Genomic DNA, 22,118 nt, shown 5'->3' with positions numbered 1-22,118 from the left:
GAAGTTGTAGAAAAGACAATAGGGGCACCACCACCTATAACAAACAAAATAATATTTATATGACTGTCTGCGTCTCTAACATGTTGACCATACTCTGTGTTGCCCGCCGCCACGTGTTGCGTGCATGGTGTACTGGGAATCTGATAGATAAGGGATTCGATGATGTTCAGTACGGTCTGCGCCTTTGAGGATTACTGTAGTTCACACATTTTCTTATTTTCGAGAAAAATCTATTCAAATAAATACCAAAATTTTTGGACAAACCAAATTTAAAATATCAAAACCCATGTTTTTTTTAAACAAGTGAGCAACGAAAATTTTCGAATTACAGTAATCTTTAAAGGCGCACATATATTTTCGCATTTAATGAAAATGTGTCGCTTCGAGACCGGCTTCAGCATTTTTTGAAGCAGAATTTCTCATCTCGGTAATATGCCTCTTTCTTGACGTTTTCCTAAATTTTTGTCGACAAATTCGACAAATCGGCAATTTGCCGATTTGCCGGAAATTTTCATTTTTGGCAAATTGCCGTTTGCCGGATATCAGATTTGCCGGAAATGTTTAGAGGAATTTTTACAAGACGGAAACACTTAAAACTGTGTCATTTTGAATTTTTTCCCGTTTTTTAAAGGATATTTTCATAAAATTTGCTTAATTTTCAAAATAGATGTAGGAAAATTCATAGGATGCGTTTAATTTTGCCATTTGAAATTAAAATTCCAAAATTTCCAAAAAATAATAAAAACAAAATCACAATTTGCCGAAAATTTTCGGAAAATTGTTGTTTTTCCGGCTACTTGCGGGTTTGCCGGAAACTTAAAATTCCGGCAATTTGCCGATTTGCCGGAAAAAAATCGTTTACCGCCCACCCCTGAACTACAGTACTCCTTAAAGGCGCACACTGGTTTGCAAAAAGATAATCTAGACTGGGTCCCGTCACGGCTCAGAGTTTTTTCCAGAATTTTCAAAGCGAAATTACAAGTTTGTGTTAGTAGCTTCCATCGCGACGAGACCCAGAATATTCCACAATAGGTCTCACCACGAAGCAAAATAGTTATTAATTGCCGGCGTGGCGAGACCCACAGAAACACGTGTTGTCAGGCTGTCCCATTACGGTTTGATCTACAAAAAATGCGGGAATTTTTTGCCAAAACACTCTGCAAAGAACTCTGCGTCTCAACTCCCGCATTTTTGTAGATCTACGTAGATCAAACCGAAATGAGAAAAAGCTTTATTCAAAGTTTTTTGTTTTGATTTTAATTGCAAAAAAGAAAAGAAATTCTTCAACAATAAAATGATTCATTGGCGACTGTCTCTGTGTTGGTTATTAGAAAAAAATAAATCGTTCGATTGGTGGTTTGGATGGCGGAGCAGGGAAAAATAGTTAGACGGGGTCGGTTATTGCCATTCCCAGATTGGCTCGAGCACAACTGGTCCAGAGCTGCCGCTGCTTCGCTTTCCGAACTGGAGAGGCCGATAGTCGCGTTTTCCGAACTGCAATGGACGGTACCCATCTCGCTTGCCGAACTGCAATTTATGTGTGTATAATATTTTTAACTTTTTTTAAAATGTCTTGTTCCCTACCTGAAGTGGCCGGTAATCGCGATCCTGACGGTCAAACGTCGGCGACTGTGTTGCAAAAACTGTAAAAAAAACGGAAGTAATTTTTAGAAAAAAAATTGGCCTAAAAATTGGCCTAAAAATAGTATTAAAACGACGAACCCTCCACGAATACGAGGATGAGCATGAGCAGGGCGCAGCTGTGGTGGCGGAGCATTTTGTCGGAGGCAATTGAAATAAGTTTCGCCGAGTCGAGGTGTCGGGCTTTTATACCACCCCCCCCCCCATCAGTAAACTACAGATTCGTCATATTTCCCAACGGAGCCGGGGGGACCACGCCTTTCCCCCCTACCATTTTGGTTAGCTTCTGGAGTTGATGGGCTCGTAAAAACTGAGAGAGAGATTCATAGCGTTTATCCAAATGAAGTGATGAAAATGGGGTGAAAGGATTTAAAGAAAAAGAGTGATGGGGGAGGGAGAGGGGTAAAAATAGCGATTTCAACAGTCAAAGAAAAAAATAGAAATTTAAAAAATAATTTAAATAGTATCCTCCGGATTCGTCTCGGCCACGAGCTTCAACTGCTCGGCGTTCTCGATCAAGAAGTAGGCGAAGACGGCGATGAAGACGAAGAGAATTGTGAATGTGATCTGGAAAATAGAAAATAAGTTTTTATTGCCAGAAAAAGGGCGAAAAACTCACCGTGCTTCCCAAGAATCCTCCTTTGTTGCTCTGAGCTTGACGAGCCGATGCCCGATCGGCGGCCATTTCCTCTTCCGTCAAGTATCGCATCGACTCCTCGCAATCGTCGCTGTCCGATTCGGGAGAGGTAGTAGCTGCCGCTGTTGCAGCTGACACGTTCTGGAAAACTCGTTGTGGCGGTGATTTCTTCGGTGACGAGCTGATGATCAATGAATCCTCGTTGAATTGAGAGTCGTTGAGATTTGATTGATCTGGAAATTAGAGGTTCGAAAACTTTAAAAATGTTATTTAGAAATTAATAAATAATTTAAATTCAAATCCTCACTGTTAATGCTTCCGTCTGATAACTTGATAAGCTTCTTCTCGTAGAGCTTGCGGGTCGTCGCCACAATTGGCCCAACAGAAACCCCGTGGCTTTTAAGGCTATCGCGTAGTTCGGCATCTGTCAGCTGGGAGACGTCCATTTTTTGTGAGATGGTCTGGAAAAAGCAAAAAATGACAATTTTCAAGCAAAAATTGAGGAAAACGAGCGATTTTCTACCTAAAATCTTGAGAAAATCGTTTATTTATTGAACATTTTACCAAAAAAATTAAAAATGCCCATTTTTTGTGAGATGGTCTGGAAAAGGCAAAAAAATGACAATTTTCGAGCAAAAATTGAGGAAGGGCGATTTTCTACTTAAAAAATGGTTTATTCATTGATTTTTCACCGAAAAAATGAAAAATTCTACAAAAAACTGATTAAAAACAGGAGAAAATGAAAAATTATGAAAAAATAATTTCAAACCCAAGTCAAATTGGCTGAGAGACAACGCGACGGCGAGAGACGCAGAGTGGACGGGTCTCGTCACGATATCGCTTTGTGTCGATTTACGGAGGAATTTCCAGCCCGCAGATTTAAATCAATGATTTTCGCGCGCGCTTTTTTTCCTGAATCATGATTCGAATCATACATAAATAAAATACGGAAAACGAGGTTTTTTTAATAAAGTTTCAACCATTTCTTTTTGTCCACAAAACATTTACATAAAATTAGATCAATGTTAATAGAAATAAATATGAAATTAAAAACTATCGCAAAAAGTCGATACAATAATGGGGAAGAAGAAGGGGGGATGGTGTGTGGATGGGGGATGGTTTTTTTTTCGGTTGAGAAGAAGAAGAAGGAAAAATGACAAAAAAAAATCGATGAAAAATGGAAAAAAATAGGGTGGGGGGGAGGATTTCGAGGTTAGCTTGATGGGAAAAAAATATGAAAAACGGGATTTTTAGGGTAAGGGTGAAGTTTGGGGAGGGGAGTGGAGAAAGCATTCGATAATTTTCGAAAAAAATATGGTGAAAACTCAAAAAAAACGTTATAATATTTGAATTATGTGGATGTGGGTGGGAGAAATTGAAGTTGAGGAGGAAAAAAAAACTATGTCCAACACGAAAAATGTGTTTTTTTTGTGGTTAGAATTGTTAGAAAGGTAAAAAAAATAAAAATTTGAATCAAGACAAAAAAAAACGAAAGAAGCGGCGGTTTGTTGTGGGGATTTTTGTGAGAAAAAAAAAGACAAAAAAAAAAATTTTTTTTGTGAATGACAGAGAGACTAGGTGGTGTTTTTGCATGCCGGAAACTAGGTTGATGGGTAGGGAAGGATGTGAAAACCGACTTTTTGTGATGATAAATGAGTATAGACAGGACAGAAAGAGAGAGAGAGAGAGAGAGAGAGAAGTTTTGTTTCTTTTTGCATTAGCTATATCAGAAAGCACATCCAAAAAAAGAAGAAAAAAGTGCTTATATGGAAAGAATATTCGGGAGGAGCATTTGTTTTAGGGAGGAAAATGAGAAAATAAGAAAATAAGGAAGAGATGGAGAGAGAGACAGACAGAGAGAGAAAGTTTTTTGCAAAAAAAAAACAAAAATTAGAAGGAGTACAAGAAAATGTTTCCTAGGTTTAGGTGGTGGTGTCTCACTCGACCCAGTGAGAGAGAGAGAGAGAGAGAGATGGATCATCATCATCATCATCCAATCCGACATGCGACTTTCTTCTTACACCAAGTTGTACTCCTTCAGATTATGCTGTAGAATTGTGTCTTTGACGGCGGCGAACACGAACCGAATGTTTTCCGTATCTGAAATAGAGGTCCCTTTTATTTGAAAATTTTAGATATTTTTAAACAATTTTTTAGTAATTCGCCATGAGCAACTCTAAGTGTCCATGGGACACCGAATCGGTAACCCGTGGCTACCATAAGTGCTTTTCTCGAACACGGAGTTCTGGCTTCCCTGGAAGAGTTTGGGCCATTTTAGCTCGCCCATATCTGGAGTAGATTTACGGCGCGTTGCGTGTCGCGGCTCAATTCTAGTTGTAAAACTGAATTTATTTATCCGTGTGGAGTACACGACTTTATCCGGCAGACACGATTGTCAATGGAGCGCGAAAATTCAATGAAGAAGGCTAGAACCCCGTGCTCGAATATTTTCCACCTAGCAAACAAAGAAAAGACATACCAGTCGCGCACGTAAAATGAGAGTAGATAATCTTGTCGGCGTCCGGATTCAAGTCGACAAACATTTTGAGAATAAACTCGCGGGCGGCGATCGGATCGCGTGGGGGTCCTGAAAAGAAAACAATTTAGGTGGGTGAAATTTGCCCAAATAAAGTCTCTCAATAAAAGACTCTACAAACCGTCATATTCGGGAAAGTAGTCAGCGAGATGCGAGTACAGAATCTTCTCCTCGAGCAGATCCTTCTTGTTCAGGAATAGAATGACCGATGAGTTGGTGAACCATGGGTACGTGATGATCGTTCGGAACAGAGCTTTCGATTCTTCCATTCGGTTCTGCAAGATTGATTTCTAGTTTGTTTTTTTTTTGCACTATTGTAAGGATTATCACTCTACACTTCACATATTTTAGTTCTAGCTGACAATTTACAGAAAGAACGAGCGAAATCGGTAACGATTTCTACGACGAGAACAATTCGCGTGTTGGGAGAAACTCCTGTTTGAATTGGCGCCTTCGGTACCTGTCGTGTCGAGACCCGCCTGCACATCTTCCCGCGGAATTGGCAACTCTGCGTCTCTCACTCTCTCTCGTCGGGCAGTATATAAGGCGAGTGCGACGCTCATTAATCATCATTTCTTGACCTGTCACCTGTGTTTTGCTCATCCCCAAATCCCCGTTATTCTGTTATCTTACGTTATCATACGTAAACCACTTGGCCCTTAATAAATGCTATAATATTCTACTGGCTCTTCATCACACGCTTATCCCACTGTTACTCTATAGTGCAAATGAGAAATAGCTTAATATCCGCCCCGGCCCCTTGAAAAATGCACATTTTCCGGGCCGAATAGATTGTTTTCGGCCCCTAATTATGGTGCACAGTCGGCGACTAAATTGCATATTTTCGCTTAAAGCCACTATCTCCCTCTCCGTATCTCCGTATCTCTTGGGAGACGAAAAAAGCATCAGAGATTGTTTTCAGCTCATTATATATATATACGAATACCGTATAGTTTTTTCGTAATTAGTACTTTCTCCAGGGAGCTCACCTCGTTGTCACACTCGACCAACACCTGATCATACTCGGAAAGCGCCACCAGGAACATGATTGAGGTGACATTTTCGAAACAGTGGATCCACTTCCGCCTTTCTGATCGCTGACCTCCGACGTCCACCATTCTGGAAAACACAATTTTCCGTTTTTTGAATGTAATTTTTAGTAAATTAAAAAGCTCACCGAAAGATGATCTGCTCCAAATCAAATGGATATTCAATGATACCAGTGGTTGGCACACGAACACGCAGAATGTCCTGCTCGGTTGGCAGATAGTCTGGCACCGCCAGCCGTCGGAGATCGGAGAGATAGCTGGAAGATGTTAAACGAGGTTTAGAAAGAGGTAAAATATTTCAACAAAAAACCACTAAAACTCACTATTTGGCTGAATCGGTGAGCTGATATTCTCGCCTCCTATCATAACATTCCTGAATACCAGAATCCTCCCATAGCTCTTTGATATACGACACGTAGGGTTCCTCGAAAGACGTCACCGACTCGAAATCCACTTCCCGCACCACAGCCGCCTTCTCCTGCAGCTCCTCTGATTCGTTACCAAACTTTATATCTAATGTGTCCATCGCTCGTATCATAGACTGGAAAAAATAGTTCGAATTTTAAGGCTTCGGTCGATTTTTTTAAATGGAAAAACCCCCCTTTTTTCCATCGAAATGAGTATTTTAATCTCAAAAAATCAATTTTATTATGTAACCGCCAAAGATCTCATAGCGAAGTGTACAGAAACTTTTAAAATATTTTTTGAAACTACCATGGTGTCAGAGTGTCTTATTTCGGTTTGATCTACGTTGATCTACAAAAAATGCGGCAGAGTTCTCAACTGATTTAGCATGATTAAGAACGTCCCTGACGTCAAATTCTTTAGGGCGAAAAATTCGAGCACTTTTGTAGATCAAACCGTAATGGGACAGCCCTGGCACTACGTATTAGTTTCCGGTGGTAATTTACAACTTTTCTGTAGACTTCGCTACGAGATATTTGTTGCGTCAAACATCTACTGGCGGTTTCGTAATAAAATATGAGTTAAAATTCAAAATTTTAAAAACAGGTTTTCAGATTCCTAATTCCTACCTGTATGGCCATAAACACGTTCTGATAGACAAGTCGAATGTGTGCTCGCTTGTCCTCTTCCGAATATCCCTGACCGTGGATAATTCGCATCTGCTTGATGAACGTTGACTTGCCGGACTCTCCAGTCCCTGAAAATTGAATTTTTTTTTTGGAAAATGGGTTGTTGGATATATATATATTGTTCAATTACTGTACCTGAGAGCCTGGTTTTTAATTTTTCTCGCTTACCTGGATCTTTCATCATTTTTATTTTTAGGATTTTTTTGTTGGAACATAATTTTTAATGGGATTTAACGTGGTTTTAATAGTTTTGGGAATGCTAACTTCGAAAATACGGTGGGTTCGCCTTTAAAAATTACTGTAGTTACTAACTTTTTGCTGAGTTTGAATTGATTTTTCTTCCAAAATGTGATGTTACACGTGGTGATACTATTTCATTAAAGCTTGATCTACAAAAAATGCGGGAATTTTTCGCCCAAAAATATGTGACGTCAACACGGTCGTAACCATACGAAATCAGTTGAGAACTCTGCGTCTCTTTTCCCGCGTTTTTTGTAGATCTAGGTAGATCAAACCGAAATGAAACTCTCTGACACCACGTGATGTTAGTTAAAAAATTAACCACCTTTTCAATAAATTTAAGAAAACTGGTGAAAACTTATGAAACATCAAAAAACTACGGTACTCTTTAAAGGCGCACGATATTTTGACAGAGAACGCTGAATGTTAAAAAATCTACATTTGATTACTGTTTTCCTTATTTATGAATTAAACTTTCCTTTTAATTTTTAATTTTTTTTCATGTTGAGAAACTAACATCAAACAGATCATGCAAATTCAATTTTTTCCAAAAATTTTTTTTCCAAATCCGTTCCAGTTCCTTTTCACAGTCCCGATTCCAGCCCATGTCTGCCCTTTTTCTTGCCAATCTGCTCCTCCTTTAAAGCCCTCACACAAATTTGGGGCGGGTTGGAAATCAATTTGCACTGCTGCATACAACACACACATACACACAGACAACTCATGTCCATTAGTCATTTGTATGTGAATTCATCTAGTTGCTCTGTGGCCGAGAGAGAGAGAGAGAGGAGCCCACGCCTGCGTCTCCTAGTCCATCGGTCCCTATGGCTGGGTGGAGGACTGGCCAAGCTTCTGCTGCTGCTCTTCACCCCCATCCTTCTTTCTCTGGGCTCTTCCTAGCCCTCCCCGTGGTTGGCTGGGCTGGTTGGTTGGTTGGTTGGTTGGCTGCGCTGATTAGGTTGTGGCTTTCCCCACTCTCTCCCTCTCTCTCTTCCCTCTTTTCCATCGCGCGCGCACACAGCAGCCCCTCTCTCTGGTTCTCTGCGTCTCGCGCTCTCTCGCTCAGAGACACTCAAACTCACGCGGAGCACACTCTCTGCTTTTCCAATACTCCTATGTGTGTGTGTGTCGTCCCCGTCGTATTCTTCATCTCTCACTCCCCCCATTCTTTCTTTTTGCCGCTGCTGCTGCTGCTGCTGCCACCGATCAATACGCGCAGCACAGACGCGACAGGGAAGGGGGAGGGGGGGGCGCTGTGAGGGCAATCCACCAGCGCGTCTCGCTCTCTCTTACCATGCAAATGCTATATACGTACACACACTCACACACACATATATAGATATATGTGTAAGGGAAGGGAAGGGAAAGAAGAAGAAGAAGAAGAAGAAGGGGGTTTCGGGGGCCGGCGGGGGATATATGCCCCCGACAACGACGACGCGCCCCACATTTTCGACATATTAGGGGGGTTGGAGGCCCCCCCCCCAAATAGGAACGAAAAACGGAACGACACGCAGAGAAATAGACTGTTTCATACGCGCACTCCTACACACACACACACACACACTTGGAACTGTTTATTGATTTGGTTTTACAGGTTTTTTCAGAGACTGGAACTGGAACTGTCATTTTAAAGGAAAACCGTTCGGAATTGCGATTGATAACGAGGTGTTGAAGGGGGAAAACTGGAGGACTGATAAGGAAATTATGGTGATAAGGAGAATGATGAATGGGCGACAAGGGGCAGGTGCAATTCGAGAGGGTGTAAATGGAAAAAGTAAACAATAGATAAATAAAGTTTCGGAATAACGTGGAAGGCTGTGGGGGTTTTTTTTTCTTCAAATTTTAGCTTGGCTCCCAGGATTTCAGGATTCCAGGATTCTACAGGTTAAATGAATATTACACCGACTTCTTGTTGAAGGGAACCGGTTCTTACCCAATAAAAGAAGTTTGAGTTCTCGTCGAGCATTTCTTTTGTCACGCTGAAGCTGCTTCTCAATTTCTTGATTTATTCGCTTCTGCTCGCGAGCCTCTTCGGATAAACAGCAGGCCATGGCGGCCGAAAAGGTGCCACCAAGGCCGCAGATGAAGCCAGCGAATAGAACAAGAAGAACACGCTAGAGCGAGGATAGAAGTTCGATGCAATTTTTGTATTTCGGTGGGACGATTGAGGGCGTCAAGTTATAAACATCACAAAAAAACAACAACACAACAACGCACAGGGATGCCTCTCTGTTGGTGGAAATGTGGTGGTGGCGGGTGTGTGTGTATATAAAGCTGATCGCTTGACCGAAAAGGACCGCTAGCTGACGCACGCACCTAACACGCAACGCGCCGGCCTCCCCTCGACCGTAGCACTGGTCGCTGCGAGACCAAGATACGCGTGTCGCCGTGCCGCACTCCACTCTCGCCACGCTCTCTCGTTTCGCCTTGACGCACGGGCTCTACTCGTCTCGTCTCTCGCCGCCGGCTTGCAAACACTAAGATTTTGTGCCCCGATTCACGTATTGAATATAATTCTGCGTTCTAATGAAACCGATCTCACTGGAATATGTAACAACATTTTATTCAGAACAAAACAAGAAAAAATGCGGTTTAGAATCGCAATTTGGTGAAGAACCACTTGTTCTTTCCGGTCTTGTAACGCTCCTCGAACTTGGACTTGACTTCGACGAGGGCCTTTCTCTTCTTGGACGGAGCCTTGAGTGCCTCCTGAAAATTAAAAAATAATAGGTGAAATATATTAGAAATCCAACAAACCTTGTTGATGTTGGTCTTATCGAAGGCGACATCGACGGAGTAACGAGTTGGGAGCAAGTGAGTGTAGGAGACGACCTTGAGGAATGGCTTCAGCTTATTTCTCTTCTCGATCTTCTTCTTTCCCATGTCCTTGGTAACCTGAAAGAAAAATAATTAAATCCCGAACAAGCAACAGATGATTGTACCTTCAATGGGTATCTGTCGATTCCAGCAATGATGGCGTGTGGGTAGGTTCTGTCCGAAACTCCCTCGTCTTGTTGCTTGACGACGACGGCCTTGCGACCAGCATACTTTCCTCTGAGGACGAGGACGACCTTTCCAGGCTTCATAATCTTGCCCATATTTACCTGAAAAAAGTATTAGTGAAAAAGAAAATAGAAGAAATTAAAAGGATAAGAGACGAGCAAAAGAATTGAGATATAGCCTGGGTGGAAACCAGTAGAACAGTAAAAACATTTGAAAGTAATAACAAGAAGAGTGACTTTATTCATTATAAATCCTCCTCAATTTGTCCTTCTTTCCCTTGTAATGCTTCTTTCCATTGTTTTCGGTAGGAGCAGTTGGAATGACGGTTCCTAACGTTTGAGGCAATGCTTTTGAATCTCTGACATGAGCAACTCCGATTGATCCGACAAAGTGTTGAGAGTCAAATTGTGATCCCTTCAACTCATCACCCTCGAGAAGCTGAAGCTTGGCAAGCTTTTCCATCTGCACCCGACCAATATCACGAGTCTTCTTGTCTGGATAGGAGATTCGGTCAAACTCTTCTTGCTCAACTCCGGGAGGTGCGGCTGCCCAAATCAATTTTCCACTGACAACATCCTTGAACATCAGCCTCGCGGCTCTGGAACAATCCGGAATTCCCGACGACGCCATAAATCCTCTCATGAACGCGAGCGAGTTAAGCAAGTTGATTGCAGAAGGACTTTGCATCTCTGGCAGCATAATCGAGTATGTCGCCTCGATGACATGAACTGGAACACGGGAGAGTAGAAGCGACGTTGGGCCGAAGTGGTCACGCATTTGATCAACGGGAAGAATACCTGCAATCGAATCGAATTTGGAAAATATTATTTTAAAACTACGAGTTACCGTTTAAAAACATTTCGCTTCGTCCAAAAGAGAAAGAAGGCATGACAAGTCCGGGACAATCACAAAGGCATAGTTGGCTGTCGATGTGAATGGTTTGGAAATGTCTCGTCTTTCCGGGTGTTGCTGATACTGAAACCTTCTTTCCACCAGCCAGCTTGTTGATCGTAGAACTTTTTCCAACGTTAGGATAGCCAACCATTCCAACCATGACTGGCTTTGCTGACGGCTCATCTGATACGTGACCAAGTTCCTTGAACTTCGCAATCAGCTCATCCTTGTTCGTTACGAACATATGTGTGGAAGTTGATGGATTTGATGTTTCTACTGCGTCTTCATCGATTGGATCTAAGACTTCATCGATAGCCGACCTGGAAAAAATATATTTAGAAAATATTGATTTTATCGCGTCACTCACCAGAAAATTACTTTGATATTTTCCTTTTCGAAGTATTCCCTCCAGCTGGCCTGTTGTTCCGGTTTCAGAAGATCTGCCTTATTGACGAGAAGAAGAATCTGCTTGGCGGGATCAACTTCCTTGACGTAGTCATCCAAATCTTTACTGCGGAACAGCAATGGATTTCGAGCGTCCACGATTTGAACAATGATGTCGCTCTTCTCGACAACTCTCCAGAGCTCTCTCCACATGTCAGGATTTCGCTCGAAAGGAGTCAGTACCAGTCCGTCCACCTGAAGAATAAAATATTAATCGTCTTTCAAACTTCCGCGTGCCTCTTGCAGCTCGCTCAGGTCGGACCTCCATTGAAGGAATGCTTCGTTTTCCAGCTTAGTCAAATCCTCCATGTTCTCCCAGAGCTCCTTTGCTGGACGTCTTGGAATCCGAAGACGGTGCTCGTTCTCCTTTTGAAGGTCAAGATTGGCACGGTAGTCCAGCCTTGTTGGGACGACAATAGCGGAGTTCCTACAAATAAATGATATGTAAAATTCAAATTAAGCTCAGAAACTCACTTTTCAATAATCTTGAACTGCTCCTTCTCGGCGGTGAATTCAGTTCCAGCAAGTTCTGCTTTAGCCAAAAACTCCTCCAAACTAGTTTCGTCTGTCACCGAGTCGATGTAATGATTGACTTCGTGTTCCATGAAAGCTGGATTCTCAATGTCGTTTCCATCGTACTTTGCACGTTGATGACTTTTCCTAGTTTTCTCACGATCGTTGCTAAGCGAATTACCAAGTGATTTGTTCAAACCCGAAGGCTTTTTATTGCTCGCACGGCGTTTTGTCATCTAAAACACAAATTTTCATGGAAAACAAAGATTTTCGATGGACGATATAGTCATTCAATTCACAAGAAAATGGGCTTTCAAATAATATATAAAAATGCTGAAAAAACTCAAAAATTGCTGAAAAATCGTCGAAAAATTCGAAAAAAAATTTAGGCCTCGACGAGATGGCAGCAGAAAACTAGTGAGAAAGGGCATATCGCGGCGAGACCCCAAACGGAAATTGCGTGCGCCTTTAAACATTGTTTCTCCTCGTAAATCGACACAAGCATTTTATTTCTATTTTAAATTGATTTTTCTGGTTTCTAATGTATTTTTGAGGTTTTTATTGCTGAAATGTTTAAAAATTTGATGAATTTATAAATTTATGCTCAGAAAATTGTGTTTTTAGCGTAAATCAATTGAAATACTGATAGTTTTTGCTGTTAGAATCATTCTTCGCAGTTTTTTTCAATTTCAATCCCTTAATTCTTTCCAGATGCAGCAACTGCTTCGTTTCAATTCGCTCACATTTCAATCGATTCGATGGAATTGCCCGTGGCACAGAAACAGTTTTCGGCCGTGCTATTTCCCGTACAAATTGCAAGAGAAGCTCAACGTTGACACTGTCGAAAAGCGCACGGAAACCCGAGGCGGCCGATTAATGCTGATGAGACGGATTCTTCGCGAGCAAAAGTTCTTAGGATACGTGACAAAGCCGGCCGACTCGACGAAGATCTCCTACCCGTTGTAAGGATCAAGTCAATTTTTTACTGTTTTTAGAATCTAAATAAACTGTTTTAAGAGATCGAAAAAGTTTATATGTGTGTATATAATAGAAAATAATCATCAGGGAGTTCAATAATTCAAAAATAAGTTATCGAGGGAGACCAGTTGAATTCGCTTTTTGACCGGGGCGTGGAAGTTTTCGTATTGTTTAATTTCTTCAACAGGAGTTGTAGCAGCTTTCGGAGTAGACACTTTCGGTGTTTCAGACGGTTTTCTCATCGGAGACTTTGCAGCATCTTCCTCCTTTTCCTTCTCCTTCTCTATAACCACCGCAACAGTTGACTTCCGCTTCTTTTGCTTCTTCTCCTCGATCAAATTCGGTGACCCACAAACTGGAACAATTTCAGTCATGACTTCGCCCCATTGTGTCAAATTTATCTTCACAAAGCTGTAGAAGCACAAATTTCAACACCATTCTTGGTGAAGATATCAAAAAGTGAAACACCATTGAGGGAACAGATTTTTCTGTACGTGTGAACTAGAGCACATTTGTAAAACGATCAAAAAGTGTAGGATATATACTTTATCTGCTTTATAAAGTAAGTACTGGAAAATTCGAAATTGTCAGTTTAAAATGTGGACTACGCTCAGTGGGGAAATTGCTTTAAAACATGCCTATGGGGTCACAATGACCGAATATCAATATTAAAAAATTCAAAAAAATTTTCTAAATTTTATATGATTTTTTGAAAATTGAAAAAATCTCAGTTTTTGCCCAAATTTCAATTTGAATTTCCGCCAATTGAAATTGTTCGATGGAGCGCGCTTACATTATTTTAATTAAATAATTTTATTTCATCTCATCTCATTATTTCACTGATTTTCTTCATTTTTTTGGTCTTTTATTGGAAAATGAAAGAAATAAACAAGACAAATGAAAAATGATCACTAAAAAGTAACTGAAAATGCATAAAACTGTGATATTCTGAGGAGTTCCGACGACTACAAGCCTGAAATTAGTATATTTTATAGTTTTACGAATTAAAATTCGCGAATTTTCAATTACTTTAAACAAACATTTCGCATTTGTCTTGTTTATTCATTTTCCGATAAAAAAACAGAAAAATGAAAAAAATCAGTCACATAACAAGAATAAATAAAATTAATTAATTAAAATAATGGAAGCTCGCTCCATCGAACAAATAAATTGGCAGAAGTTCAAATAGGAATTAGTTGAAAACTGAGATTTTTCCAATTTTCAAAAAATCATATAAAATCTATATAATTTTTTTGAATTTTTTTAATCATGATATTCGGCCATTGTGGCCCTTTAGGCGTGTTTTAAAGCAATTTCCCCACTGAGCGTAGTCCACCTTTAAACCTGAAACTTATCAAAACTCAACTTATTAGTTTAATTTTTGTATTTAATTAGAAAAAGCTGCATTTTTGAAACTTGATATTCTACCATTTTTGGGTAATTAAGAGCGTGTTTAAAAGAAATATACTTACCACTTTTTAATAAAGCTGCACCTTAGTTGAATTGCCACAATGCTAACGAAAGATGTAGCTGAAAAGCGATTGGCTTGGAAAGGTATTTGAAATGACATAACCTACCCGTTGGTACTTGTTTAACAGAAAAAAACAATCCGTAGACAGTTGCAGATATGTGAAGGGTTAAAATGATTCTGTACCAATTCAGTAGGAGATAACGCTCAATTGGTGTAATCCATAGTCCTTGAATCTATCTAAAAAATTGTAAAGGGTGGTGTAGTCCAATTTTTATTGCTTTAATAGACTCGAAATTGTTTGTAAACACCGAATTTCATAATGAAACTTCTTGAAAACCTCTCAAAAAAAATTATGAAGGCTCAAAAAATGACCTAAAATTAGTTAAAATTTGAAATTTGACCGACTTGTCGCAGCAGCTTGAAACTAATTTTTTTGAAATCACCGTCTAATTTTGATTATACAATTTAATTATCATGCGTTTTCAACTCGAGTTAGGCATTTGAAAGTCGATGGACGAAGAGATTTTTAAACTTTTTTTACAAAATCTCTTCGTCCATCGACTTTCAAATATCTAACTCGAGTTGAAAACGCATGATATTTTTGTATAATTGTATAATTAAAATTAGACGGTGATTTCAAAAAAATTAGTCTCAAGCTGCTGCGACATTGAAAAGTCGGTCAAATTTCAAATTTTATCAAATTTTAGGTCATTTTTTGAGCCTTCATAATTTTTTTTTTTAGAAGTTTCCAAGAAGTTTCATTATGAAATTCGGTGTTTTCAAACAATTTCGAGTCTATTAAAGCAATACAAAATTCGACCAAACATCCTTTGAACAGAAAAACAAACAACTAACAAATGTCCAAATCAAATTGAGTCACGGCAATAACGTAGAGCCCATGTACAATGTTGAAAAGTATGTAGACTACGTAGACAACAAGGAATGTTTGAAGATATTTCACACCTGAAATGCATTATTATATTAGAAGAAAGTTTGTTTTTACCTTCAGCAAAAATAAAAGATGCTGAGACGATCACTAGGCCGACAATAACGAAGAATTCCACTCCAAATTTTTTCCAAATTTGATTCCACGGCAGATCTGAAATTATTATCATATTAATAGTTTTGATGTTTTCCGCTCAAAAAACTTTTTTTAATTAGATGGAATTTTTAAATATTGAATTTTTCCGGCAAACCATTTATTTTTGGTAGCTTAAGTTGAGTTTTTCAATTTAGACTTTTTTTTTGGAAAGTGCAATCTGGAATATATTCAACATGTTGTAGTGCACTAGAAGAAAACAATGTTCGAGAACCCATAAAAAATTGACGTTAAAAAATTTCAGAAAACAATTCAATAATCCAGACACCCCACACCTTACCAGGCCCATTGTACAATTCTTCTGCAGATGGTGGTGTCAATTCAACCATCACATCATGGAACCATATGCGGAAGTGTTCCTTATAAGAAACTTCTGAAATATGAAGAAGAGTGAGAAACTATTATTTTTATGAATGCATACTTTCTAAAACTTTGAGAGAAATACAGAATATGTATAAGTTTTTATTTAAAATTTGGAGAACATGTTAAAACGTTTTTTTTGTTGAAAAATACCGTACTTAAAAAATTGAAATTTATAACATTTTGTCCAAATTTCAAATAAAAAGTGCTCATATTTTGTAATTTCCAAAAAAAAAAACATTTTCTCCCAATTATGAATTGAAAATTGCACGTTTTTGATAATTTCCAAAAAAATTGAAATTTATAATTTTTTACTCAAATTTCAAATAAAAAGTGCTCATATTTTGTAATTTCCAAAAAAAAATACATTTTCTCCCAATTATGAATTGAAAATTGCACATTTTTGATAATAACTGTTTTAAGATGTAGTATTTGTACTCAAATTTCCAATTATTGCAAAAGAAAAACGGGAAAAATCCGTTAACATTGAGCATTTAGCCGTTGAAATCGACGAAAGTGGCTTTAAGTGGCTGAATTTGAATTTCGCGCAAATATGAAACCTAGGCCACCACACGATTTCTAGGCCAATTTGTTCAACGAAATATTGATTTAAATGTTATTATTTGGAAGTTTAATTTGTTTTTCTTTCTCAAAAAGTTTAAGAAAACTGAAAAGACGAAATTGTAAAGTACTTATTAAAAATACAATACACAACAGAATAAAAATTCGATTGATCCTGGTGGCCTAGGATTTTTCTAGTGAAATTTTAAAGCTTTTGTGACTATTTTTCAGACTGAAAATGCTCAATGTTAACGTATTTTTCCCGTTTTTCTTTTGCAATAGTTGAAAGTTTGAATACAAATGCTACATTTTAAAACAATTTCCCCATTGACGATACTCCTACTTTAAAAGACAATACGTTCTTACAGTTCTATGCACTGCGGATCAAAATGAACATATTCGGTAATTTTCAAGACAGATTGAAACAATTATGAACATTTTTTGATTTAAAGATTCGCTAGTTTGAAAATATTTGTTTCTTTTGAAATTACTTAATTTGAACCATCTTTGCTCAAGAAATGGGATCTAACCTTTTGCAGCAGTTGTTGGGGGATCTCCTGCATCATCCGTAATGACCGTTTCCATTCTGGTAACTGGAAATTGAAAATTATTTTTGTTAAATTGAGAAAAAAAAAATTCGCTAAAACGGTCCAAAACAATTACGTTGTTAACAAAACTGTTTTTGTTTTGTTTGCCTTCCATTTTTTCCCGCGCAGCCCCCATTATTGGCTGCCTCCCCCTTCTTCGGTATGATCTCTTTTCTGCGCACCAACCAATTCTTCATTGCCGCCGAAAAACATTTGTATAAAATAAAAAAAAGTAAAACTTTAGTGAATTTATTGAAACGTTTGCGATAGGTGGCTGAATTGTTGACGACTTGACATTGATTGTGGAAGATCTGACATTAATAATTGTTACCTGAAAACTCTCTGGATTAGTTTTCTGGCAATTCACGCATTTTCTCAAACAGTTTATATCTTCAAATCTGATATAGTTTTGGATACCCTTTCCGTGTCAGCTTTCGAGAAACACGCCAAAGTTTACAAAACATTGTTGTAGAAAATAGAGAATCAATTCAATGAAAAGTCCCCTAGCTGGACGCAACGACGATTCACATGTAAACCATTGGCAGATATCCTACAATTCAGGCACCTTTCGCTACTTTTGCTACTTTTTCTGAAAGTCCTTCCGTAATTCTTTTCGTGGGGTGGTAACATCTGCCGCAGTGTTCAGTCAAATTTTTGAAACCACAAAAATGTGTAAAAATATTTGGTAATTATTTTTGTAGTTATAAACTTTTTGATACATTTGCTAGAAACCGAGATATTGAGGCAAACATCCAATTTTACATACGACGTCTGAAAAGTTCGAGTTCGTAGGCTTATACGAGGTATAACTTTTGAACGGTAAAAGGTACTAAAAAGTGGTAAACATATAATTTGTTCATTTTGAAATGTTTAACATTTTTGTAGTAATTCATGAATCTGTCACGCATTCTGAAGAAAAAATTGCCATTTTTGCGACTAATTTTCGCTGCTTTTCCAAATTTTAAGATATCAAGGAGTGCTTTTTGTTGTCTAATATTTTCAATCTACGTTATACTAAAATTTTCCAACTGCATGAAACACTAACATTTCCATTTAAACCTAAAACCAAAAAAATCAAAAAAATTATTTTTTCTTCTCGACCACTCGAATGCAGATGGTGCTACTCACTAATTACTATGTGATCAAAAAAAAATATTTGAGAAAAAATCAAAACTGAGAAAGTAGGCATTCTCATAAACTCATGGTTTCTTAATATCTAGAGCCATATGGGAGCCATATGGGTAGGAAAGATCAAATTCTTCTTAATAAAGAAAAAAATATCACACCAAACTTGTAAAAAATTTTAGGAGAAAATTGGAGGGCAACACTGTACTGTAATATTTAAAAAATGTGGTGTGGCATAGATCGTCTAATAGATTAGAAATTTGTTCAGAATTATTTGAATAATTTTTTGTGATTTTGATTTATGTATAGTTTTATTCTATTGAAATCTTTAATTTCATAAAACTTTCTTGACTAATTTTACAATATTTCCCTTGATAAATTTTATTTTAATTTTTATCGATTTTATTGTCAAGAAAAATAATTTTTCAGCGCGATATCTGTCAAGGTAATGACTATTAAAACTCTTTATGAAGATTCAAACTATCAATTAAAATTTTAAAAGTAGTATTTACGAAAAAAATTCATGTTAAAATAAATTGCATCGCGAACAATCTCTGGGCGGTTCCACTTGTTGAAAATTGCTTAATAGTCCCTAATATTCAGAATAAACGCGAAATTTTACTGTTTTGCTATACATTTATTCCTATTCGCGTGAGGGGTTTTTTTGAGACCCGAAGAACTCGGGGGATGTCCAATTGGGGGGATTACCAACTCGGGGGATTGGTCCCGCCCACAGAACCGTGGCTTGCAATACGCCCATTTCTGCAACTGCCGCACGGTTTTAAAACTGTATTTTTCTCAATAGAGCGAGAAATAACAAGAAAAAATAATTTTAAAACCGTGCGGCAGTTGCAGAAATGGGCGTATTGCAAGCCACGGTTCTGTGGGCGGGGCCAATCCCCCGAGTTGGTAATCCCCCCGATTGGGCATCCCCCGAGTTCTTCGGGTCTCGTTTTTTTTAGTTTTAGATGTTTTAAATCGAAACAGTTTATATATATTTATTCAGCCATCATAATCATCAAGGAGTTTTAAAAATTCAAAAAAAATTAGTTATCGAGTGTGACCAGTTGAATTCGCTTTTTGACCGGGGGCGTAGGAGATTCCGTATTGTTCTCTTTCTTGAAGAATTTAGTCAAAGGAGTTCCAGCAGCTTTCGGAGTAGACACTTTCGGCGTTTCAGACGGTTTTCTCATCGGAGACTTTGCAGCATCTTCCTCCTTTTCCTTCTCCTTCTCTATAACCACCGCAACAGTTGACTTCCGCTTCTTTTGCTTCTTCTCCTCGATCAAATTCGGTGACCCACAAACTGGAACAATTTCAGTCATGACTTCGCCCCATTGTGTCAAATTTATCTTCACAAAGCTGCAGAAGCCTTCGAGCGACGAAACGACGAGCACACGTCCATCGTGGCTGAACGACGCATCCGTCAGCGCGTTCAGGTGTATATTATCGACAACAGCGACGGGATAACTGTGCTGACTGTCGTAGAAATAAATTGCATCCTTGTTTAACGCGATCCACAGGAGGCGATAAGGAAGTCCAAGGTGATTTTCTTTGGTGGATGGAAGAAGTGAGAACGTGACTGGCGAGAATTTCACGAGGAATGTAGGTCTTGGAGCCGGATAGAATGTGTAGGGAGCTTCTTTCCTGGAAAAAAAATTAATTTTAAATTAAAGGTGGAGTAGCGCCAGTGGGGAAATTGCTTTAAAACATGCCTATGGTACCACAATGACCGAATATCATGATAAAAAATTCAAAAAAATTTTCTAAGTTTTATATGATTTTTTTAAAATTGAAAAAATCTCAGTTTTTGCCTAATTTCTATTTGAATTACCGCCAATTGGATTTGTTCGATGGAGAGCGCTTGCACGTTTTTAAATTTATTTATTTTATTTTTTGTTATTTTCCACCGATTTTTAATGTTTTCGGTGTATTTTTGCTTGAATTTTAAAGAAAAAGTCAAAATAATTGCAAATTTTCGATTAAAAAGCAAGCGTACAGGCGTAAAAATGAAAAAGTAACGTTTTTAAACGATGTCGAACCTGAATTACTTAATTTCACTGATTTACGCCTGTAAGCGTGCTTTTTAATCGAAAATTTGCAATTATATTGACTTTTTCTCTGAAATTCAAGCAAAAATACACCGAAAACATTAAAAATCGGTGGAAAATAACAAAAAATAAATTTAAAAACGTGCAAGCGCGCTCCATCGAACAAATCCAATTGGCGGTAATTCAAATAGGAATTAGGCAAAAACTGTGATTTTTTCAATTTTCAAAAAATCATATTAAATTTAGAAAATTTTTTTGAATTTTTTTATCATGATATTCGGTCATTGTGACCCCATAGGCGTGTTTTAAAGCAATTTCCCCACTGGCGCTACTCCACCTTCAAGCATTTCAGCCAAAAACTCACACTCCAAGATCTTCCCTTCTGAAAAAGTAGGTTCCATATAAATCCGACGATCCCAGCTCCAAATGAGCACACGGCGCAGCGATAAACTCCCCGTTTGGCGAGAATCCCAGGGCTCGCTGGAAGCTGAATAGCTGATCGTCGTGGAAGAGTTTGTGAATTTTCGTCTCCAAATGTAGATCACCGTTAGCCGACGGGATAGTCATTGAGGGAAGGAGTGCGGAGGAGAAGTGTTTCAGACGGGCGCCACGGACCGCGTCGATTAAATCCATTTTTCTGTCGGGGGACATTGTGGCGATGTATTTTCCGCTCGGATCCCAGCATACGCCATTTGGACTGCGGAAATTGCTGGCGACGAATAGACGTTTTCCTGGAAATAAAAAAAAAATACTGAGAAAATCGATAATCCAACCTGTCAAAGCGTCGTGGACCGCCAGCGTGTGATCGTTGGACACTGACGCCAACTGAGTGCCCGATGGATCCCAGCAGAGAGCATTAACGTCGCTATTGTGGTTGAGAACCTGGAAAATTTTAGAGGAAATTCGCAACAATTAAAGTAATTTTATTAATTTCTACTTTATATCGGATCCAATTCTCCTTATTCGACGGCATTTCGTCTTGTGGCGGAGGCACCGGCTGATCGCTAAGCTTCCAGATTGTGATCCGCCCCTCACAATCTCCAGAGGCGAGGAGTTCGTCTGAAAATGTGTTTTTTTCTAAGAATTTTTATAAGAATTAAGAATAGTTTAGAGAAAACCAAAAACGCTTACGTTCTTTACTGGGACTGAATTTAACTTGATTAATAGCGTGATTGTGAAAGACGAGGTTGGCGAGGAATCCGACGGTTAGTTGAGGCTTATTCTCCTGAGTTTTCGGGTCAAGGCCCATTTCGAACTCGAATTCCCATACTCTGACCTGAAAATCGACAGAATTAAGCTATAGCTTACAGCTTCAATTAACTCTAACTTCTTTCTGTACACTTGCGGTGGCTAATCTGTACTTCCCGTTGCGCGTCTCGTGATGAAGATCGACCGAGAGGAGGCCTTTTCGATCGTGCCAGTAGATTATTGGCATAAAATGGTCCATCCCGCCGCTGAAAATTTGTAGAATGAAAAAAAAAAGAGTAAAATGATTAAATTACAGCGGAAAATGCTTAAAAATCACCGAAAAACTATAACTATTTTAAGAAATCAGAATTTAAAGTGAAGAAATTGGCGCGTTGTCCGTGGGGCGCGGTTGCAAGGAGGCCTCGAGGCCTCGCGATTCGAGAGAAGATTGTTCACGAGAGACGCAAGTTCTGGAAAAAAGGATTCATTCTCTGCGGCAGTCGGTGTTAAAAAACTGAAAATGAAAGATATTTTTAGCAAAAAAGTTTAAGATAAAACGCATTTAATGCAAAATAGCAAAAACCCCGCTATTTAAAAATTGTTTTTTCCATAATTTAATTTCCCGGGAAACATATTCCCCGGGAGGT

General features: G+C 38.7%; 8 protein-coding genes, 2 non-coding genes and 1 pseudogene across 18 annotated transcripts; 2 read left to right on the top strand and 9 right to left on the bottom strand.

The window, feature by feature from the left end:
- Nucleotides 1–1,224: 1,224 nt before the first annotated feature.
- Nucleotides 1,225–1,800, bottom strand: nlp-12 (Neuropeptide-Like Protein). The gene is made up of 3 exons (NM_058507.8): nt 1,723–1,800; nt 1,585–1,643; nt 1,225–1,527 (listed from the first exon to the last, which is right to left on the bottom strand). The coding sequence occupies exons 1-3, from the start codon at nt 1,775–1,777 to the stop codon at nt 1,399–1,401; spliced, it is 243 nt and encodes an 80-aa protein (NP_490908.1). The 5' UTR covers nt 1,778–1,800; the 3' UTR covers nt 1,225–1,398.
- Nucleotides 1,801–1,961: 161 nt separating this feature from the next.
- On the bottom strand, nt 1,962–2,739 carry emr-1 (Emerin homolog 1). The gene is made up of 3 exons (NM_058506.7): nt 2,586–2,739; nt 2,261–2,511; nt 1,962–2,208 (listed from the first exon to the last, which is right to left on the bottom strand). The coding sequence occupies exons 1-3, from the start codon at nt 2,722–2,724 to the stop codon at nt 2,098–2,100; spliced, it is 501 nt and encodes a 166-aa protein (NP_490907.1). The 5' UTR covers nt 2,725–2,739; the 3' UTR covers nt 1,962–2,097.
- Nucleotides 2,740–3,218: 479 nt separating this feature from the next.
- On the bottom strand, nt 3,219–9,523 carry egl-30 (Guanine nucleotide-binding protein subunit alpha; the record flags this gene model as incomplete). 3 transcript variants are annotated; one of them, NM_170806.6, is made up of 8 exons in its annotated part: nt 3,219–4,378; nt 4,758–4,865; nt 4,936–5,089; nt 5,804–5,933; nt 5,992–6,120; nt 6,187–6,404; nt 6,898–7,025; nt 9,131–9,523. In NM_170806.6, 8 exons carry the CDS (start codon nt 9,246–9,248, stop codon nt 4,296–4,298), a joined length of 1,068 nt encoding a protein of 355 aa, NP_740789.1. In that variant the 3' UTR covers nt 3,219–4,295. The 3 variants fall into 3 exon arrangements, with proteins under 3 accessions (NP_740789.1, NP_001379826.1, NP_001293357.1); NM_001392988.1 differs by lacking the exon at nt 9,131–9,523 and having other exon boundaries at nt 3,247–4,378; nt 6,898–8,533; NM_001306428.3 differs by lacking the exons at nt 5,804–5,933; nt 5,992–6,120; nt 6,187–6,404; nt 6,898–7,025; nt 9,131–9,523 and having other exon boundaries at nt 3,248–4,378; nt 4,936–5,083.
- Nucleotides 3,850–3,946, bottom strand: M01D7.11. Its single transcript, NR_101524.1, has one exon. It is a non-coding gene; the product is annotated as an Unclassified non-coding RNA M01D7.11 (non-coding RNA).
- Nucleotides 4,439–4,505, top strand: M01D7.10. The gene has a single exon (NR_049958.1). It is a non-coding gene; the product is annotated as an Unclassified non-coding RNA M01D7.10 (non-coding RNA).
- On the bottom strand, nt 9,312–9,404 carry C53H9.4 (Variable lymphocyte receptor A cassette; the record flags this gene model as incomplete). The annotated part of the gene is made up of 1 exon (NM_001361842.3): nt 9,312–9,404. A coding segment is annotated over one exon (93 nt), but the record flags the coding sequence as incomplete, so codon positions are not given.
- Nucleotides 9,524–9,745: 222 nt separating the features above from the next.
- Nucleotides 9,746–10,301, bottom strand: rpl-27 (Large ribosomal subunit protein eL27). The gene is made up of 3 exons (NM_001381283.3): nt 10,140–10,301; nt 9,955–10,092; nt 9,746–9,906 (listed from the first exon to the last, which is right to left on the bottom strand). Exons 1-3 carry the CDS (start codon nt 10,293–10,295, stop codon nt 9,790–9,792), a joined length of 411 nt encoding a protein of 136 aa, NP_001367687.1. The 5' UTR covers nt 10,296–10,301; the 3' UTR covers nt 9,746–9,789.
- Nucleotides 10,302–10,432: 131 nt separating this feature from the next.
- C53H9.2 (Large subunit GTPase 1 homolog) lies at nt 10,433–12,287 on the bottom strand (the record flags this gene model as incomplete). 5 transcript variants are annotated; one of them, NR_151555.1, is made up of 6 exons in its annotated part: nt 10,438–10,789; nt 10,915–10,997; nt 11,047–11,414; nt 11,462–11,733; nt 11,776–11,965; nt 12,013–12,287. NR_151555.1 is itself a non-coding variant. In NM_170804.7 (5 exons), the coding sequence occupies 5 exons, from the start codon at nt 12,285–12,287 to the stop codon at nt 10,438–10,440; spliced, it is 1,665 nt and encodes a 554-aa protein (NP_740787.2). In that variant the 3' UTR covers nt 10,433–10,437. The 5 variants fall into 5 exon arrangements, 1 of the variants encoding a protein (NP_740787.2); NR_131350.1 differs by having other exon boundaries at nt 11,801–11,965; NM_170804.7 differs by having other exon boundaries at nt 10,433–10,997.
- Nucleotides 12,288–12,762: 475 nt separating this feature from the next.
- Nucleotides 12,763–13,017, top strand: C53H9.3 (30S ribosomal protein S18; the record flags this gene model as incomplete). Its single annotated transcript, NM_001381279.1, has 1 exon — nt 12,763–13,017. The coding sequence occupies one exon, from the start codon at nt 12,763–12,765 to the stop codon at nt 13,015–13,017; it is 255 nt and encodes an 84-aa protein (NP_001367688.1).
- Nucleotides 13,018–13,254: 237 nt separating this feature from the next.
- On the bottom strand, nt 13,255–17,105 carry Y71G12B.28 (annotated as a pseudogene). The gene is made up of 7 exons: nt 17,051–17,105; nt 15,880–15,972; nt 15,504–15,599; nt 15,356–15,463; nt 14,607–14,737; nt 14,502–14,559; nt 13,255–13,384 (listed from the first exon to the last, which is right to left on the bottom strand). Coding segments are annotated over exons 1-7 (671 nt in total).
- Nucleotides 17,106–19,216: 2,111 nt separating this feature from the next.
- chaf-2 (CAF1B/HIR1 beta-propeller domain-containing protein) lies at nt 19,217–21,737 on the bottom strand. 2 transcript variants are annotated; one of them, NM_058500.5, is made up of 6 exons: nt 21,605–21,737; nt 21,415–21,559; nt 21,221–21,342; nt 21,057–21,165; nt 20,648–21,014; nt 19,217–19,879 (listed from the first exon to the last, which is right to left on the bottom strand). In NM_058500.5, exons 1-6 carry the CDS (start codon nt 21,728–21,730, stop codon nt 19,279–19,281), a joined length of 1,470 nt encoding a protein of 489 aa, NP_490901.2. In that variant the 5' UTR covers nt 21,731–21,737; the 3' UTR covers nt 19,217–19,278. The 2 variants fall into 2 exon arrangements, with proteins under 2 accessions (NP_490901.2, NP_490902.2); NM_058501.8 differs by having other exon boundaries at nt 21,611–21,737.
- Nucleotides 21,738–22,118: the final 381 nt, after the last annotated feature.

Source organism: Caenorhabditis elegans, chromosome I (assembly GCF_000002985.6).
Source record: "Caenorhabditis elegans chromosome I".
NCBI classification, from domain to species: Eukaryota; Metazoa; Nematoda; class Chromadorea; order Rhabditida; family Rhabditidae; genus Caenorhabditis; species Caenorhabditis elegans.
Note: the sequence above shows the minus strand (reverse complement) of the source record. Positions and strands in the feature narration are given on the sequence as shown.